The sequence below is a fragment of the Rhineura floridana genome, chromosome 17, assembly GCF_030035675.1.
Source record: "Rhineura floridana isolate rRhiFlo1 chromosome 17, rRhiFlo1.hap2, whole genome shotgun sequence".
Taxonomy (NCBI): Eukaryota; Metazoa; Chordata; class Lepidosauria; order Squamata; family Rhineuridae; genus Rhineura; species Rhineura floridana.
This window is the reverse complement of record NC_084496.1, coordinates 29558460-29577708: the sequence shown is the minus strand read 5'-3', so window position 1 is coordinate 29577708 and position 19249 is coordinate 29558460. Positions and strand designations below refer to the sequence as shown.

The 19249-nt window shown below is 40.5% G+C and overlaps 1 protein-coding gene across 8 annotated transcripts in view; it reads right to left on the bottom strand.

Moving 5' to 3' along the window:
* The window catches only part of SDK1 (sidekick cell adhesion molecule 1), a 681727-nt gene that overhangs the window by 122811 nt on the left and 539667 nt on the right, over positions 1 to 19249 (bottom strand). For all 8 annotated transcript variants that reach the window (XM_061599424.1, XM_061599427.1, XM_061599426.1 and 5 more), the window contains one exon: positions 8568 to 8677. In XM_061599424.1, coding sequence (XP_061455408.1) covers positions 8568 to 8677 — 110 coding nt within the window. The remainder of the gene's footprint in view (positions 1 to 8567; positions 8678 to 19249) is intronic.

Here is a 19249-nt window from a genome sequence, read left to right as displayed (position 1 = left end):
ATTTAGATTAACATCCTGCTTTTCAACTAGAGTCCTCAGAAGCAGCTAATGATGTTTATAAAATAAATACACACATATAGCAGTGAAAACAACCTTGACAAATGCATTGATTAGGTAATTTTTTATATATCAGCAGCAATGCCAATGGAAATATATATAAACTGTATACAGACTTTAAAAAAATGCAAACTGATATGGAAATGGGGCAACCAAAACTGGAAAAGGTGAAACTGAAATTGACAGGTTTATCCATGCCTGAATGTAAATTCTCCAATTTTCCCTTATATTTTCATTACTATCTCACCGTTATCTCATTTAAGATACGTCCTGCACTATACACCTCTAGTCATTCTAAATTAGTTAACCAGTATGATAATGAAGTCAACAAGAATCAATTATCAGAAGAGTTGATAAAAAGAAAACAGGTCAGAATGCTTGGGAAGTGCAAGATAAGAAGATGGCAGATTTCTTGTTTGGGAAATGTTAGTTTCTAAACTAAAGTTTAGTTTGTAATCATTGGCCTTGTTTGCATGTATGATAAACTACAGTTACTGGCTTACTGTTATGCACTGATCCTGAGCACCTTGCATCTCTCCACTGAAACACACCACATCTGAACAAACATAATGTCTGATCATGGTTGTTTCACTCCCAACATGCCCCAATCTGTGGCCAAAATTTGTTCTTGGCTCAGCGACCCTAGTTTATTGGAGTAAGACAAACCAGGATCCTTTGTTTGGATATAATGCTAAGCTAGGGGGTCATAGCTTGTTTCTCCACAGCACTTTAATGCTTTCTTTTTCATTCCTTATTACAGTTTTCACGAAGACAAAAACAGCTTCTAAAAATCAACAAGTGCGCCCTAAACTCTCCGCCTCCCTGATTAAAATTTGTTCTCCCCAATTAGAACTGGCCCTGATTAGCTAAAGCTTTAGTTGCTTAACCTACTGATTAAACCAATTAGAGGTTGCATCCCAACTCTTTGCAAGTGTGACCACATATTGAGTAAAATCCAGGAGGAGGTAACTGTATCCTTAACGCCTTTTAGGCATGTCCAACTTTCTCTAGATTTAATCCATTACAAAACATTTCCCTAATGATCAGCTCAAAAGACAGATGATGTGGAACAAATGGCTTCCTTTTGATGCAAGTTTTGTAGGTTTATGTATACAAACGCTTGGATCAAAAGCAATCCCATTTGTTCCAAATTATGACAGCAACTGTTTCACCTTATGATGGCACAAGTTTTAGAGAAAGCATTAGAGGTACGCATAGGCATCATAACAAAAGAGACTGTTCAGGCTTTCTTGTGCTCACATGTTAGCTGCTCAACTAGCCCCTACTAAATGCTGGATTTCTGGCATTAAAAGACTGGGATTGAGGAAAGGCTGAGCAAGTTTATGTAATGCCATTAGTCTATCTCCTCAGATCTCATTAAGGAAGTGCACTAAAGGAAAATGCGTTAAGCAAAACAACACCATTAATTTACCAAACGCTGACAGGGCACAGAAGAAAAGGAGCATGTTTGACAAAGATGCAGTCTAAGTCCAATAATTAGTGCTTCAGATTCCTTTCCACCTTTTCATCATGTTGGAATGTCATGCCAAGTCTTGGCAAGATGATGGAACTGATCAGCCCAGGTGCCACTTGGGAGATGCCTCTTGTTTCATCATCTTATGGACAGTCACAGAATGGCTTCAGAGGGCTCAAAAGGATTGCAAACATGATGGAAGAAATTCCGTTTGGAGAGCAATTTGTAGAGGTATAATGGGAGGTTCAGAGCACAGTCTTCTTAAGCTACACTATCTAGTGCACTTCTCACGCAGCAGTGCCCCCAGCAGCAATGCCAGCTGGTCTTTGTCTTTTGTTTTGTAAATTAGCCCTGGTCCTGTGTGGCAATCTGATACACCGAAATAAAACAGGAGAAGCTTTTAAGCAGCACGGGGATAAATGATAGGGAAAGTTTCACATGCTTAACTTTTCTCTCTGTGTGTGCACGTTAGGCAGCTGTCAAAGGCACAGGAGGAGGGATATATATATTTAAGTGGCAACCTAAGTGACTCAATATAGCAAGAAATGAGAGGCAAGTAGGTCAGTCCCCCAGCATATCTTCATGCATGTTCCCAGGTGACATTATTCATTTGATACAATAAACGTCTGAAAGTGCTGCTCCCTTGATCTATTATGATGATTTAGATTGCCACCCAACTTTAACTCAGAGGCTGAGGATGCATAGCCAACAAAATACATAAGCATTACTCTAAAGGTAAGAAGGATATTGAGCTAGAACTAAATAAAGCCAGACAGAATGCCTCTACTATTTTCTTGTCCCCTTTTCGTTTCTTACATAAAAAGCCCCATCCCCCAGCACAGATTAACCCTCCAATGTAATGCTTGTCCCACTGCCCCCCCCCCCCAGGATCATAGCAAACTCCTCATCCTAATTATCTGAACGGTTGTAGCCAGCGCCTGCTGAGATTCTAAAGTGATTTCATCAGACCCTCCCTTCAGTCTTCTAGCGTCTCTCTGCATGTGCCCCTGCTATCTGTCATCGGGCACTTTCCTATATTGAAGACTCACCAGCTGAGAGGCTATACGATTAGGATTCAGTGGAAGTCTCACTATGCCAGCAGAGCTTCTTCTGAATGCTACTGCCCCTCAGCTGGCAGATCACCCATATAAAGATGTCAGGTACGTGGCTGCCGTGGCAGACGCAGTAGTGGAATACTTGGTTCTTTGTTTCCGTTTGTCTGTTTTTAATTCAATATATTAAGTGTGCAGATTGGGTGTGGACTTGACCGCCTGAATTGGAGTAAAGTTTCAACAATGCTTGATGAAATATCTGAGGTTACAGATGTTAGCATTACAGTTTATACCCTTTAATTTATTATCCTGTTGTATTCTGTGTTTGTAACTGATTTGTGAAAAGATGGTGATGTGATTTTGTTCTATTTCCCTTTCTCTTTCAGACATTTCTCACCATTACTAATATCCAAACAAAGACAGTGTTTTGTAGAAATTTATAGTAAAAGCTTTTAATTTTTAATCTCTAATTTTTAGGATTTTGATTATGTCTATATGGAATGTACTTGTGTTTGGTTGTAAGTCGCCCAGAGTGGAAGATCTCTGCCAGATGGGCATCTAACAAATGTCATAAATAAATAAATAAATAAATACATACATAAATAAAAATCTTCACAGAAATATAGATGCCTACTACAATGTTATATAGCTTATATAATCAAAGCATATATACATATATAAATTTTAAAAAGAAACAAAAACACAGAGACAAAAAAGAAAAAAATGTTTCAAAACAACAACAATAAAAAGAGGGGGGAAAGAGAGATACTGAGATTAATGTAAGCTTTAAAAAGCATAAAATTCAATTCATAGAATGTAATAGAGATTTAGAAATTCATTGTTGGTAGACGGATTTAGCCACAATTAACTCCAGAGACTAGCCAAAGGCAGCCCTCCATAAAGAGGCATATGAAAATTGATATGAAAATTGATATGAAAATTGATATGAAAATTGTCTTTTTTATTGGGATCTCAGTTCTGGGGCAAAGATGGAACAGCTGAATTTGTTGTAGGTCACTTAGGGAATGAGCTTACTTACATCCTAGTCTCACCCAGATCACGGCCATCTCCCATCCACAGCACAACTTTATACCAGCCACAGACCTGTGCTAATGAATTTCCCTTCTGTTGACTACAGTGGGATTGGAAAAGTGTTTCTGCTGATGTAACACTGACGTCCCAGCACAACGGGACTGTAGCATTGGTTTGCTATTCTCCTCTACGGAATACTATCTCACTACCACTTCAACACGTAACTTCATCAGAAGCATATATATTCAGCAGGCGAGTGATGTAAATAACTGATCCACAGGAAGTGGTCATTGCAGAAGTGGCCATCCCTCGTGCAATCGGCCAAGGTTCCAGCATAAAGTGTCATCAGCATATTGTTGTGGGAGACCTTCCTCTTCTCCCAGGCATTTTAGAATGTATTTTTACATTGTTTTTTTAAAAAGTGTTTTTAAATTTGTATATTTGTTTTTAATGTTTTTAACCGCCCAGACAGCTTCAGCTATGGGGTGGTATACAAATGTAATAAATCATCATCATCATCATCATCTAGTCAAACATCTGTCTTGCCTATTTTCTGAATCATAGCCACGTGACTCACAAAGCAACTGTTGTCAAAAACTCCTCTGCTCAAGGTTCTCTGAGTGCTTTCGTGGGGCATACAGTCAGTAAGTGAGTGCAATGTACTTGCTAAAACAGCTTTGCCCTTGTTCCTCACTATTTGATATAACTAATTTAAAATGAAATGCCTCGTCAAGAGGGACACATTAAGCTGATGAACAAAGGAAAACATCAGCAACCTGATTGCATTTGCAAATATTTTATGGAGAAGCTCTTGGATCAGAAACAACAAAAGAGCCTTTGGCACTTTCAAGTCTTTACACTTTTATTGTGAAATAAACTTTGGTAGGTAAGATGCAGGAGGTAAGGAGTAAAGCATTTATAATGTGCCACAGGTTGGTTGTTTTCATTGTAACACGCTAATACACAGCAAACCTTCTAGATTTTTTTTTTAATCAGTGCTATTTTATATTGAAAGATATCAGTAGATCATCTAAAGGTCATTGCATTAGAGTGTCTGGTTTGCATCTCTCTGCCTGCCTACTGAAAGTATAGCCTGCCCTTCAATGTAAAAACATATCCAGGGCAACTCGCAACCATCAAGCTGAAAACAACTATAGTAAACAAGAGGTTTTTTTAAAAAAGCGACAACAATAAATGAAGCAACAGAATAAAAGCTGTTGAAAACTGTTCCCACCACAGTTTTCTCTCAGAGCTAAAAACCTGGGGAAAGCAAAAGGGCTTTGCTTGGGACCAATGCCACCTCCAGGTAAACATCCCTAGGGAAAGTGTCCCACTTCCTCACCCGAGAAGGCCCTCCCTCCAGGTGCAGACCGCCCAGGTGGCAGGGACACTTGGAGGGGGCCTCTAAAGATGCCCAAGTGTACGGCGGGCTTGCAGTACCCAGACCCCGTGCCGTGCCCTACAGGGCTTGAAAGACAAGAGGCAACCTTTGTCTAGGGAGCTTAGAATGGCCTCATCGCTGAAAACAGATTGTCCTGCCTAGCTTTTAATAGTATTTAATTTGACACTGGACTCTCCTCTTCTTGGTTTCTAATGTTTTATTTTTATTCTATTATTGTTTAAAGTGGTTTTGTATTTTTTTCTTTTTGTAAACTGCCTTGGGGCCATTGTTAAGGCTGTAAGGTAGAATACAATTGTTTTAAAAAAGAAAATATAAAGCAAGCTGGTTAATGCTAGTACAGAATTCCACCAAATCCTGTTCTCTCATTCTATGTATCTACATACACATTTTAAATTTAGTTCATTTATTTCAATTCAAATGTTCAGGGTGATTTACATTAACTCCTACAACAGGTTACAATGCTCCCAACATCATAATAAAAACAGTAATTAAACTTCTATTAAAAATCACCATTCAGAGAAATAATGCCAGCTGACGCAATGGCCTGCTGGAACTGGTGTGTTTCAGACTGTGTACACAACATTTTATTCCGTAATCATGGAGACTGAGTTCTTGCTTTTTCTATCTATTGCAGATCTATTGCATCTAGAGCTAGACATATATTTTGTCCCTGAAAAGTGCTTCTTGACCAACTGGTTTCACTCCAAAAATAAAAGCCCATTGCAAATTGATTCTGCATTACCCACGGTGTGTCCATTTGAAAACAGATGTAGGCGGTCTTAGCACTTGGGGGGCTATATACACACCTGGCCAATAATGTTGTGCGTGGAGGTATACCAAGAGAGTGACTGGATGGTTTTCAAACATGCAATCTGAGGGTTGCCAACCCATCGCCCATGAACACCATGTTGGTTGCAAAGAATTCAGTGGCGCCCCCACAGGTAATGCAGAATCTGAGCATCCTTTTTCTTTTTTAAAAAGTCTCAACCTCCTAGAAAGAAAGTTAAGGAACAAAATGCGCAGGTCTATTCTAAGCTATTTATGTGAAATAAGCCAGTCTGGTTGCTCCTGCTTGTCAATGTTATTAGTCAGTGAGTGAAGTCAGAGCTGTGACTGATATGTGAGTTGTTTGGACAGCAGGCAATAGGAATCCCTGGGGTCCTAAAGAGCTGCTGTTTTGCCCTCCCTTTTAGTACACTTTTCCTGCTTCTGTCTTTTTTCCTAGTCCTTAGAATCTCTGTAGTTTGCCCTTGCTTTTCCCCTAGCAACCAGGATGCATCTGCGATCAGGTTTATTTTTTGCAAATACTACTACACAATAAATGTGTGTGAATGCTAAAGAATCCCCCTCCATCCAAAAGGCAAACGTGGAAAGTTTGCAAAGAGGCTTTGGTATATCCCCTGTTTTGCAGGAGCTAAAGACCAGGAACACATTAAGAATTCACTGTATAGCTAACTTACAGTAAAGTGGCATACATGTCTACTCAGAAGTAAGTCTCTTTGTGTTCAATGCGGCTTACTTTCAGTAAAGGGTACAGGATGGCAGTCTAGGCTTTGGTTTAAGACTGGCATTAGGGAAAACCAGGGTTCTTGTTTCTGTAACAGCTAAATGACAAGCAGAAATTCAACAGGGAAAAGCTTCATCATGTTTACTCTCTAATTTTATATTATGTCATGCTCCATGGCAGCCATTTTGTCACTGGTGCCCTCAGAACTCTCTCAAAATTTGAAATGTGCCCTCTGGTCCAAAAAGTCTGGAGAGTCCTGGTGTAATCTAATCATAGGGATGGTTTTCAAACACATTTCAAACAACCACATCCACCCATCTGGATGGCAGGATCCACACTCAATCCAGACGGAAAGCAGCATGTCGAGGATGAGTATGAAGGATTCCGTGTTGGATAAATGTATATGCAGCCTTAATGGCTCTCTGGAACGTCAAGGGAAGGGAGCCAGGTGAGCTTCTCTTGGGAGGTATTCCACAGTCCACAGACTGAAAAGGCCCTTCCTTGCACCCTTGCAATTTTAGTGGATATCTACTAGGAGCAGGGTCTTCTCAGTGGTGATGGCAACTTTATGAAATGTCCTCCCAAGAAGGCCCATCTCAGCATTTTTCCTTAAAAACCTGTTTTCTTTAAGAGGTTTTTGTGCTACGTTGATTTGGCTGTTGTAAACAGTGGGATCTGGCTTGCTCATGTACAACATGGTCTTTTAAAGATCCTGTTTGAAATGTATTTTATTTGTTGTTTTGCCAGGGTATTGCATTTTTAGTATTTATTCATTTATTGCTCTGATTTTTTTTCTGTGAGCTCCTTCAAGTTATTGCTATAAGATAAAGTGAGATGCCATTTCTCAAACAACAATTAAATAGTAAAGATTAATTAATAATAATTAAATAATGATGAAATAATAAAGACATCATGCAGCATACACATCTCCTCAGCAGAGTAAGGCTGGAAAACACCCTTGTCTGAAACTTGGAGACCTGAGGCTTGTCAGTGGAGAGGAGACAGTACTACTGAGCTGGATGGCCTTACTTGGTACAAAGGAGAATGACGCTTAGTAGATTTGTTCCGATGATCATGATATTGATTACTAATACTCTCTTGAAAGCATTTTTGGCTGAGACCACCGCACATGTCCAGACATTCAGTAATTGCCCCTGATGAAGGCTGTATACTGTTAGCCGAAACGCGTTGGGCTTTTTACAAGAATTTTTTTAAAAATACATGCTCCTAAATAAACTGTTGGTAATTTCCTACCTAAGTTTTTCCCTTTTTTCTTCTGTCATTCTGGGGCAACCCCACCCTTCTGTTTTATTGGATGACACCCAATCCTTTGTTGTTTCTTACTTGGTACAAGACAGTTTCCTCTCCTCTGGTCATCTGTCTCCCCAAGCAGTTTCCCATGATCTGCTTAGCTTCTGCAAAGGCATTGCATCATGTACCTTAGGCCCACAGTCCTAGGGCAACCATTACAAAGCTGAAGGAGATCAGTAATTCAGAATGTACAAATCCAGTAAAAGAAGGGGAGGCAGCATTTTAAAATTAAGTCCGGAACAGGATGACCCTCTTACTGATGGGCACTTGACATCCATGGACGCTTGGGTTAATTCTGTTAACATCACTGAGTTCATTTAAGTATAATGAAGGGGGAGTTATGCTGACTTAACTCATAGAATAAAGCCAAAGTGATATAAGGACCATTCAGCCATTTTCAGTGCAGTTTCCCCCCAAAATGAAACAAGATCAATTTTAATTAAACCACTGCAATTTTTAGTCTAGACAAACTCTCTATATCAGGATGTATTCAATGGCACCATTTAGCAGTGCACATTATGTACCTTGCTCCCATTTCCAGATTGAGTAATTATTTTACTATGCAAAGGCAACAATTACAATACATCAAGCAAGGTCATTTAAGGGCAAACTCTTCTAAGCTGTAAATGTTCTCTTATCCTTCCTCCTACCAGCTACTTGCAATCACAGAAGTTGCCCCGACTGACACTGACTAGCCTGTTGTTGCGGCAATTAATTACCCGATGTTCTCACCTGTAATGTGTATAAGGCGTGAGATTTGGGATCTCCAGCATCTGAGCATCTGATTCTTTCTCCACCTCGCACAAAGTTACCCACTCCTCTTCCTCTCCTATAACACCAACCTATGGAGAGGACAAGAAGCAGTTGTTTTCATTTAGACGACATCAGTCTTGGGAAGGGTCACTTGGGATATAGCCACACATCCCTTTTTCTTTTTCTAAGCACGTTTGCCCATTGACCCTTTGCCTCCCCTTCCTCTCCCTCTGCTGTTTCCCCTGAATCAAATTTGACTTTGTAAGATAGTTGGGGCAGGGACCTCTAAAGAGTTCCATGCACATTGATGACAATATATATAGACAACACACACATACATAATGACTAGAGGTTTATGAACAAACCATGCGGTGGCAGGGGGAAGGCAATCTCCACCAGAACTGGGGGGAGGGGGCATGAAGGTTGTGCTGCTCATCTGATCACGGAACAGGTGAGAATGGTGACAAGGGGGCTGGACTGCAGGAAAAAAAATAACCTTTATCTGGGGGCCCTGCGTCCTGCTGCTCTGCTAGTCAGTGGGAATGTACATTGTAGGTCATGGCAGATTAGGAAATGGCCCAGAAGTACTCTGAGGGGCACAGATGGCACATTTCTGAACAAGAGATAGAAAAAAGGCGTATTTTTTGGACACTATGCGTATTACCCAGCGAATGTACAAAATTCAGTCGAGATATGTACATTCCCCAAGGTCTTTATACACTTTATAGAAGTGTATAAAATTATGCATGGCATTGAGAAAGTGGATAGAGAAAAGTTCTTCTCCCTCTCTCATAATACTAGAACTCGTGGACATTCAAAGAAGCTGAATGTTGGAAGATTCAGGACAGACAAAAGGAAGTACTTCTTTACTCAGCGCATAGTTAAACTATGGAATTTGCTCCCACAAGATGCAGTAATGGCCACCAGCTTGGATGGCTTTAAAAGAAGATTAGACAAATTCATGGAGGACAGGGCTATCAATGGCTACTAGCCATGATGGCTGTGCTCTGCCACCCTAGTCAGAGGCAGCATGCTTCTGAAAACCAGTTGCCGGAAGCCTCAGGAAGGGAGAGTGTTCTTGCACTCGGGTCCTGCTTGCGGGCTTCCCCCAGGCACCTGGTTGGCCACTGTGAGAACAGGATGCTGGACTAGATGGGCCACTGGCCTGATCCAGCAGGCTCTTCTTATGTTCTTATGTTCTTATGTCTGTTGGGGATAATGCATAATGACCAGAGAATGTAAATTTAGCAAAGATACGCACATTTCCCAAAGCCTGTTGGGGACTGTGCATAATGGCAGAAAAATGTACAAACTTCAAGCCATATATATGCACACTGCCCAAGGCCTGTTGGAGATTATGTATACGATTGGGAAATGTGCACAGTTCCCTCTTCACGGAAGGATTAAGCGCACATTCTCTGTGAGGCCTGGGGAATGTAGACAATGGCTGGTTATTTTGCACATGACCTGCTCAATTTACCTTCCCTTAACCCACACACACAAATTAATAAATATGTCATTGCATTTTAAATTTCTATAGTAAATTAGCAAAAATATTTTTTATTAATTTATGAGAACATCCTTTTAATAATAGTTGCTAATTTTGAAAAATCTAAAGGTGGACCAACATTGCAAAATGTTCAGTTCAGATACAGTCTTTCAGTATGCTACATAGTTCAATCCAGTACAAAATAAATAAATAAATAAATAAAGGGGGGGGGAAGTAATGTACAAATTAAGTACAAGTCCTTTTTAACTGTTTCATCTCTGAAAACACATTATCAGCACTATGAAGAATTCCATATACCCACATATCTAGCTGGGGTTACTGGAGCCTTGACTCCTTCATTTATAAATTGAATGAAATCATAGCACGTCAGATAACACACACTCACCATTTATATAAATGTATCTTTTGGGTTACCTTTCTAGACAGAGCCAGAAACCAGACACTATTGTACCAATATTCTAAAATGGCATTTCCAAATATATCCGAAATCTTTTGTAATAAAAAGAAGCTAATTAGGTCTTTATTCTTGCAGTCCACACTTTCTTGTCCTAGATATTTAAAAGTGCTAGGGATGGAATCTGAAGAACATTTTGGTGAGTAATCTGTATTTCCTTAAAAACCTGACACCAGAATCCTTCCACAGTGGGAGAAGTCCACCACGTGGGGAAACAAGTAGCTTTTGACGCCCTACATCTCTGTTAGGGAAGATGCACAGTATGTGTCATATTTTGTCTTTATTATGCTATTTATTCTGTTCATATATTTTAAATGCCCTTTAAGGAGGAATTTTCTGGAACTACATTTCTAACCCCTGAAATACAGAGCAGAATTCACAGAAAAGCAACAGTAAGTCAGTAAGGCTAGAGAGACCCCAGAGTGTCTCTGCCATTTTCAAATATAAAAAATAAAAAAATGCCTGAATGCATAGCCATGAGGGCTAGAATATTTTTTTAAAAATAACTCAAAACTGAAACACTCAGGAGTGTTTCAGTGCCTGGAATCTGCATTGGATGCTGCATTCTTCACTTTATAATGAACAAACTTGTATCCATTTCCAGAGTTCTCGGGTTTTAGAGGATCATGCTTCTGTACAAAGATTTGAATGGAACAAAAAGGAAAATAACAAAGAAGCTTTAGATATCCCTGCTGGCTAAGCAGTAGGGAGACTATGCAGTGCTCTGTTTTAATTAGCCACTGTAAGTGGCCAACAGCCAGCTCAGCAAAGCCCATCTACAAGATCTGTGCCAGCAGGGCCAGAATTTCTTCCCACATGCCATCTTTAGGGGAGAGAAATGGCAGTTCTTAAAGAGGAAGAGATGGAAGGCCAAGGTCTTAAGAAAGCATGAAAGAGATGGTAGCCTTCAAATGTACAGAAATACATGACGACTGCCAACTCGCTGCAGTCGCAACACGCAAAAACAATCCCACAGTGTTCCTCCCACACAGTTAAGAAATCAAGTCGGTAAAGTGACACACAGCATCTACTGACACAAGTGAGGTTTCACTCCTCATCTTCCTCTGTGTGATGCAAACCCTGTTTGATTGGCATTGGCAATCCGAGAGGTGAGCATATTGGATTTAGTAGCAGGAGTGGCAATCAGGGCTGTTTTGGGACTAGGTCTCTTTGACTCCTTTCCCCCATCCTTCTTGATCTTTAGCTGAAACTCAATGTTAATTAACTACTTTATTTAGAAGATTTATAGCCCACCTTTCAGTCAAATGGTCCTTAAAGTAGCTTACAACAGATTGCAATAATATAGATACTGGTCAGAGGGCCCAATCCATGCTCGGATCCCCATTCAGCCCTAAATGACATCACAGGGTTGCTGTGTGGATAAAATGGGCAAGGGGAGAACTTTGAGGTCCTTCGCAGAGGAAAGAGGGGAAGTAAGTGGAACAATGTAAATATAAACATAATTGTGCTTTTCAAAGTAACATAAAACAAAACAGAAAGAAAGAAAGAAAAGAAAAAGAAAAAGAAAAGTTCCCTGTAGTGAAAAACTTACTATAGAAAACGGGGGGATCGCAGAGGGACAGTAGTATAGTGGCAAATTCAGAAGTGAGGGGTCCCTTCACAGTAGTCATAGCCACACTCCCTCCCCCTTTTTTTGCTGTGGGGTTGAGAATGAGATCCTTGTTAATGCCTTCTCCCACATTAGACATCCTTAAGAGCCAATAAGCATGAATGGGGAGTGTTAGCTACTGAGAAGAGTCTTCTCATTTGCTGACTTGCCCTCCTTTCATCCTGATGGCTCCAATCAACAGGAAAGGTCAAGGAAGCACATTAGAATATTTGTCTCGGTGGCTAAGATGCTCCGCTTTCATGCTGATTGGCTCACAGGATGCTGGATACCTAAGGACCCTGCTGGGACCCTGTTCCCAGAAAAGTAAGACCCCCCCGAGAGTCTGGATGACTACACCCCTGCAGAGGAAGGAAAGCAAAGGGGCTGGATCAGCATGGAGCTCCCTGAATGTCATCCTTTAAACAATTTGTACTTATGGAGCCACAAGTGGGAAGGGATTGGCAAGCACTACGAAGGGACATCCCCAGTGAGCACTCAGACCAGAGCACAGCTTTTTATCGTCAGAGAAGATGATTGGTAAAGTCTCAGAGGGCGTGGCTGGCTCAGGATATGCTTGGCATGGGGCAAGATTCCCCCTTGAAGAGCCAGCTGGATGACAGGTGGTGCGCTACCTGCTTTGGGGCTTGGGAGGCCATAGACAGAATGGGTGCAGTCCAGAGACAATAATTATCTCTCTCTCACCTGGAAATGGCTGAAAGTTGTTTTATGATGGTGACAGGGGGAGAAGCAAATGCAACTGAGCACTTTGCCTTCTCTCAGTAGAAACAGCAAGTAAACATCCAGAACGCTGCTAAATTGGTTTACCTCTAGATGAAGTAACGTTCAACTCACTATGGGATAGACAAACACATGGAGAGTTAGTAGAGGCTAAGGATGAGCTCTTGGCTGGTCTCTGAGAAAACCCCAAAGTCAGAGTAGCACCTCAGCTACTTTCCCCCACATGAGCAAAGGGCTCTTTCTCACAAAGAGGAAAAGGACTCCTTATGCTGCAGCATGAGAGGTCCTGTTTGAAGCAAAGAAGTAAGTTGCAACGTAACAGGAAGCACCCAGATACCTGGAGGATGGTTCATTAATTGCTGCGGAGAGCAGCAGAAGTGAACATAAGAAGGAACACAGGCAGCTATCTTATTCCATCAGACCATCTCACCTAGTACTGTCTATAATGACTACATATAAGGCCAGTCCATTTTATTCTCACAGCAACCCAAGTTGTAACTAAATGTTGCATGGCAAATCCATGTACAGGAAGATAGATGGGAAACTGCCTTCCACTGAGTCAGATCACTGGTCCATCTAGCCTCAGTATTTTCTACACTGACTAGCAGCTACTCTTCAGTGTTTTTTTAAAAAGGGGGGTCCTTCCCAGTCCTACCTGGAGATGCCAGAGATGGGGACCAGGGAATGTTTCCATGCAAAGCATTGACCCCCTAATATCACTTAGCTACAGTCCTTATGTCTGACATCCTTATGTTGGGCTTCTTTGGAAGGCAGGGTGCAATAGAAACGTAAAAAATAAACCAAGCCTTGTCTACAACCAGAAATGATTTAATACACCAGTTTTGCAAAAATCATGTTCACATTTCCAATATGTCTGTGCTAAGGTTGACAAAATCTCACTTAAAAAGAAGGAAGAAAAGTATAAGACGCAAGCCCTTATCATCCATTTCAGAAAGTATTCATATTCTAGACCTCATAATCTCAAAATTCTCCTGACACAACCTCATGCCAAATGGACATTCCTGAAAATAAATGTTTAGCTTATAGCAAGACCCACAATAAAAAATCAAACATGAACATTTCTTTCCTGGCCTCAATAACTGCAGCCTTACATAGAGATCTTTATAAAAATCAATGAGAAGTTTCATGTAAGCCAAAAGCGTTTTCTTCCCAAGAAAGCTTGTAAAGACATTTCTTTTACACCAGATGTGTGAAACCTCACTTGAATCTGAAGTAACTGCTGCTCACAATATGGTAAATCAACCTTGAAAAATTCAACTTGCCCATTGTGCCTGCATTAGTAAATTTTCATTATAGGTTTGCAAGGGCACAGTAAATGTCTCAGAGAACACCCCTATAAATTCTTCCAGTCTGCTTGGCTTATGAATGGTGTTTTCAATCTGTCTTGATTATCAATACTTTGACGAGGATAGGATGTGAACGAAACAAAGGTTAAAGTCAAGAGAACTTTGGCAGGGAGGCTATTTCCATGATGGTCAACAAGAAGGGAAGGCGCCGTGCAAGGAAACTGATTATCACTTTCTTATTGGAACAATTTCTTTTGCTGAATGTACAAATTTTTGAGCTACACCAAACTTTTCCTGTAAATGGAATAAAGGAGTTGTAAGATAAACTCTATGCATGCTCACACTTGTTTAGTCTACCACAGAAGAAATGCAATTGAACTCAGTGGGGTTTACTTTTGAGTAGATGTGCTGATGATCACCCTGTTAGTTTCAAACATGAGCTCTACAAAAGATGATAGTTTGTGCTCTCTGTTCTTCATAAAAAGCAAATTCAACAGCATTATGAATGGATGGATTTTTTCTTGGCAAAATCAGGGTCTTTATTTTATCATGGGTGTGATGGTTCAGAAACCAAGCAAGGGTATAGACATCTGGGGTCTCGAGAGGCCTTAGACCCCTTACTTTTTGGGGAGCAGGGTACGAGCAAGGGGCCCTATATTGCCAGTATCCTGTGAGCCAATCAGCATGATAGGGAAGTGTGTTAGCCACTAAGAAGACTCTTCTCAGTAGCTAACACTCTCCTCTTTCATGTTTATTGGCTCCTAGGGATACTGTTGAAGAAGGCACTAACAAGGATCTCATTTTCAACCACACAGCAAAAAGGGAGAGGGGGTATGGCTATGACATGAGGGGACCCTACGCTTCCGAATCTTCCACTACACTATTTTAATGAATCAGGACTGCTTCAGACATGTAGTAAATCTTGCTACCATGTAGGCAAAGGGGTGCAAGTTGTATATGGTTTTCGTGCCAAAGTTTATTTCATTTGATGATGGGAAGCCAAGACTGGCTGTTGCTTCCCAGCACGTGTACATAGAGTAGGGATGGGATTCATTGGCCGGTGCAAGTTCAAAAGCATTCCATTGACCTAACAGGCTGGTATCGATTTGAGCTTATTCTTTGTCTGCAAGCCCCTGCTTTCACCGATCCATTTTCCCCCTCACAAAAATATTGATGTTAATATCAATGTTTTTAGAGAAAAGATCAATATTTTAAAGGAGATGTCAATAATTTATAATTTAATTAATATTTTAGACATGGAGTTTTTAAAAGAAATCTGTTTCTGAAAATAGCCATGGAAAATCACTACATAAAAATCCATTCGGCAACGCTAGCAAATAAGAAAATGAATGGAAAATTCTATACCAAATCCTGAGCAGAATTCTAGAACACCCTTAACATGAAGTGTAGTTACGTGCAGAAGCAGTGTATGTGATGGGCATATGGTTTTCCTATAAGGATGTGTGTAGCAAATAAGCACAGTTTGATTTGGTCCTAAGGCCTGAACTAGATACAGAGGTGGAGTTGTCTTTGTCAGGTGTCAAGACAATAAAATTAGTTTTGATACAGAAATATAAAGACATTCTCTATGAGGCACACAAAACCCAAGTGTTTGGAGAGAGGGACTCTGGCCTATCATTCAGCTCATATATGAACACCGATTTTCAGTAAAAAAACCCAAACTGCAACTTTTCAAGTGCAGACAAATTAGTGCATGGCAAAGTCAAGACCAAGCTTGGTATGGACAAGCACTAAGACTCCATATTACTATCAAACTCCTTGAATATCCTGACCCTGTATGTGGAGGGCAGCCGTTGAAAGGATAAGCACCATGTGAGGTTTGGGTTGGGTATACAACAGAAGAAAGTCCCTGAGATTTATAAAACCAAATTTTAAAAGAAAAACAATTTTAGCCAAAAATAATTAAATATCAGAACGAAAAATAAGATTCACCTCCTTTGCTTTTCTAAGAAAAAAGGTAATATAAAAGGTGGAAAACTAAGAAATGGTTATCAGCTACTAGTCACTTTCAATGGGAACCTAATGTTTCTCCATTGTTACATGGGCACCCTGCATTCTGCAATATGTCACTGTTTTCATTTTAGAGGTTTATAACTCAGTCATTTGAAATCGCTTTGGGATGAAATTTGGTACACAGGCTGTCAGCCCGGATGCAATTTTTTCCTCTTACAAAAGAGTACTTAAATCGATTCAGCTGTTTTTGATTTAAAGATTGGGAAAAGCATAAAATTGTCAGAGTCTTGGGCACTTTATTTACCAAGCTCTAAAGTAGAAATGACATCAAGAGGAGCGCCTTATACAAAGGATGAATCCTAATAGCTCTGTTGACATTGAAAATCCGACTTAACCCGTGGAACTGGAGAAACTCATAGAGAAGTTTCCCAATACAGTCCTAAACTATGTACTTCTGTGGCTAAACACAGCAGTCACATTTCATGATATTTTTCCAAAATAATGACATTTCCCATACTAATGACAATATTTATTACTTGTTGAGCATCTTAAAAGAATAGATACCGTACAGAATTCATACAAACACAGGCCCAGCTGAAATAGGCTTGCAGTGCAATGCAGACAAAAATAATGAAGACCTGGAAGAATGTTGTTTTTAGAGAGCTTTTAGTGTTTTGGTTTGCCGCCCTGGGCTCCTTCTGGGAGGAAGGGCGGGATATAAATCTAATAAATAATAATCATTGAATGCCAACATTAAAACTAGCCTCAGGTCCCCCCACGTTGGGGACCTCAGTTGGCGCTGTCCCACAGGAAGGAAGCAAGACATGATTTTCATGGGTGCAGGATGCTGATCAGCCAGGCTGTGGCCAAGCCCTGCCCAGGAGCCAAACTGGCTGTGTAAACAACTGGAGAGTATCCTGTGATGTGGTGATGCCACCTACGGGCCATTGTTAGAGGCGACTCTTGACAGTCACCTCTCTAAATAACTCTGGACCAGGTTACCTGGTGAACGGTCTTAATGTGATGCTAAATGTACTCTGGTATCTGAATAAAAGCCACATTCGTTAGCATAGCTGGTGTCAAACCTTATTACATATCTGACTTCATCATAAAAGAACATCTCCCTTCCACCCCAGCAAACACAAGTGGGGTGACAGAACTTGCAAATAACAATTTGGCTGGGAAGGAAAAATAAACACCATAGCAGAGCAGGTTTGTACAACAGACCCACCAACCTAATGGGTACTATAGATGGTAAATTATGAGAGAGTCTGCTGCTTTTGATGCATGTCTAGAACTGCAAAAACATTGGGGAAAGGGCTATCAGGCACCTGGTCTGCCACAACCAATGGCTGACAACTCATGTGTGTGTGTGAGTTGGCAGACAGGTATTGTATTGAGCATAAAAATCACTGGAGAAAATGTTGCCACTGTGTGCTAACAAAGAATCTGTTGGCACATACTTGGGATGACACCACTGCCAAAACAAAAGCAGTTACTGCATGTCCTTTAGAAAGGCTTCAAAAAATTTCTCAAAATTTCATTTCTGAATCTTCCTAGGGTTTCCTACAAACTGCATATTTTGCAAAAATAAAATAATGGAGATAGCTTTAAAGATAAATTGTATAATTCTTTCATTTATTTTTTTAAAGAGATGCCTCTGCTTTGAAAGTCTGCTTTGCTTTATTGCGCCGGGTTCAAGTGTACAGTGTGAAGGAGATGAAAAATTAGTACTAATAAATTTTAATGGACTTTTTAAGAAGTATGTCATATAGCTCTTCAATAAATCAGGATGACAGGATTACAGTGTCAAGAACATTTTGACCTGCATGAGGTAAGGAATAAAGAACCTATTTTCCTCTCACGCAAGGCGGAGCAAAATGAACAAACTTACCGACATGAAAGCCTGATGAAGTTAGGATCATTTTTTGGATTTAAAATTATATTTGGAAGACGATCACAAGGACTATTGATAAAGTCTACAAGCACCATTCACTGGGAAGTTTTCCTGTGCAAGCCCCGTAGCAAGCTGCACAAGAGTTCCACCACCAAATTATATGGTTTCTATGGGGTTTGCAAGGAGAATTTCTCACTGGGTTATTATGCCCTATGACACCTCTGTCTTCTGCACAGAGTCTAGACACAGCTGCTATTGAGTAAATGTTTAGAAATGGCATCTCCTCGGCTGACTTTTGGGACTGAGCCAACTGTTCTACCACTGGGTATCCGTGGACCACTAATGTCAAGATTTGAATACATAGGTTTCTAGCAAGTAAAAAAAAATCACCCAATTTTCTGATTGCTATGGAAGCCCAGAATTTGAGCTTTCATTAAATAAAAAAAGTAAGTCCCTAGCTCTCCTAGATGGAAAGTTATGGAGCAAAAGGGATTTCTGTGAAATGAGCTAGCCTGGCTGCTCCTGCCTGTCAGTGTTATTAGCCAATGAGTGACGTTACAGCTGTGATTGATAAATGAGTTGTCTGAACACCAGGCAATAGGCATCCCTGGGGTCCTAAAGAGCTGCTGTTTTGCCCTCCCTTGTAGCGCACTTTTCCTGCTTCAGTCTTTTTTCCTAGCCCTTAGAATCTCTGTAGTTTGCCCTTCCTTTTTCCCTAGCAAACAGGATCCATCTTTCTTGTGCTAGGTTTGCTTGAGATCAGGTAGAATCTTCCTCCCCACAAAAGGCAAATGTGAAAACTTTGCAAAGAAGCTTTGGCATGTCTCCTGCTTTGCAGGAGCTGAAGACCAGGGACTCGTTAAGAATTTACTGCATAGTTAACATACAGTGCAGTCCTATACATGTCTACTCAGAAGGGAATCTCTTTGCATTTAATGGGGTTGACTTCCAGGTAAGTGAATACAGGATGGCAGCCTAGGCTTTGGTTTAGGGTTGGCACTGGGGAAAAACAGGGTTCTTGTGCCTTTAAGAGTTGTATGGCAGTCAAAAATTCAACAGGTCAAGCCTTTTCTCATATGGAAATACAATTATGGGAAAAGCTTCACCATGACTACTCACAAGCCTCTTAATAACACTTTACAAATGAGAAATGCCATTGGTCAGGGGTGGTG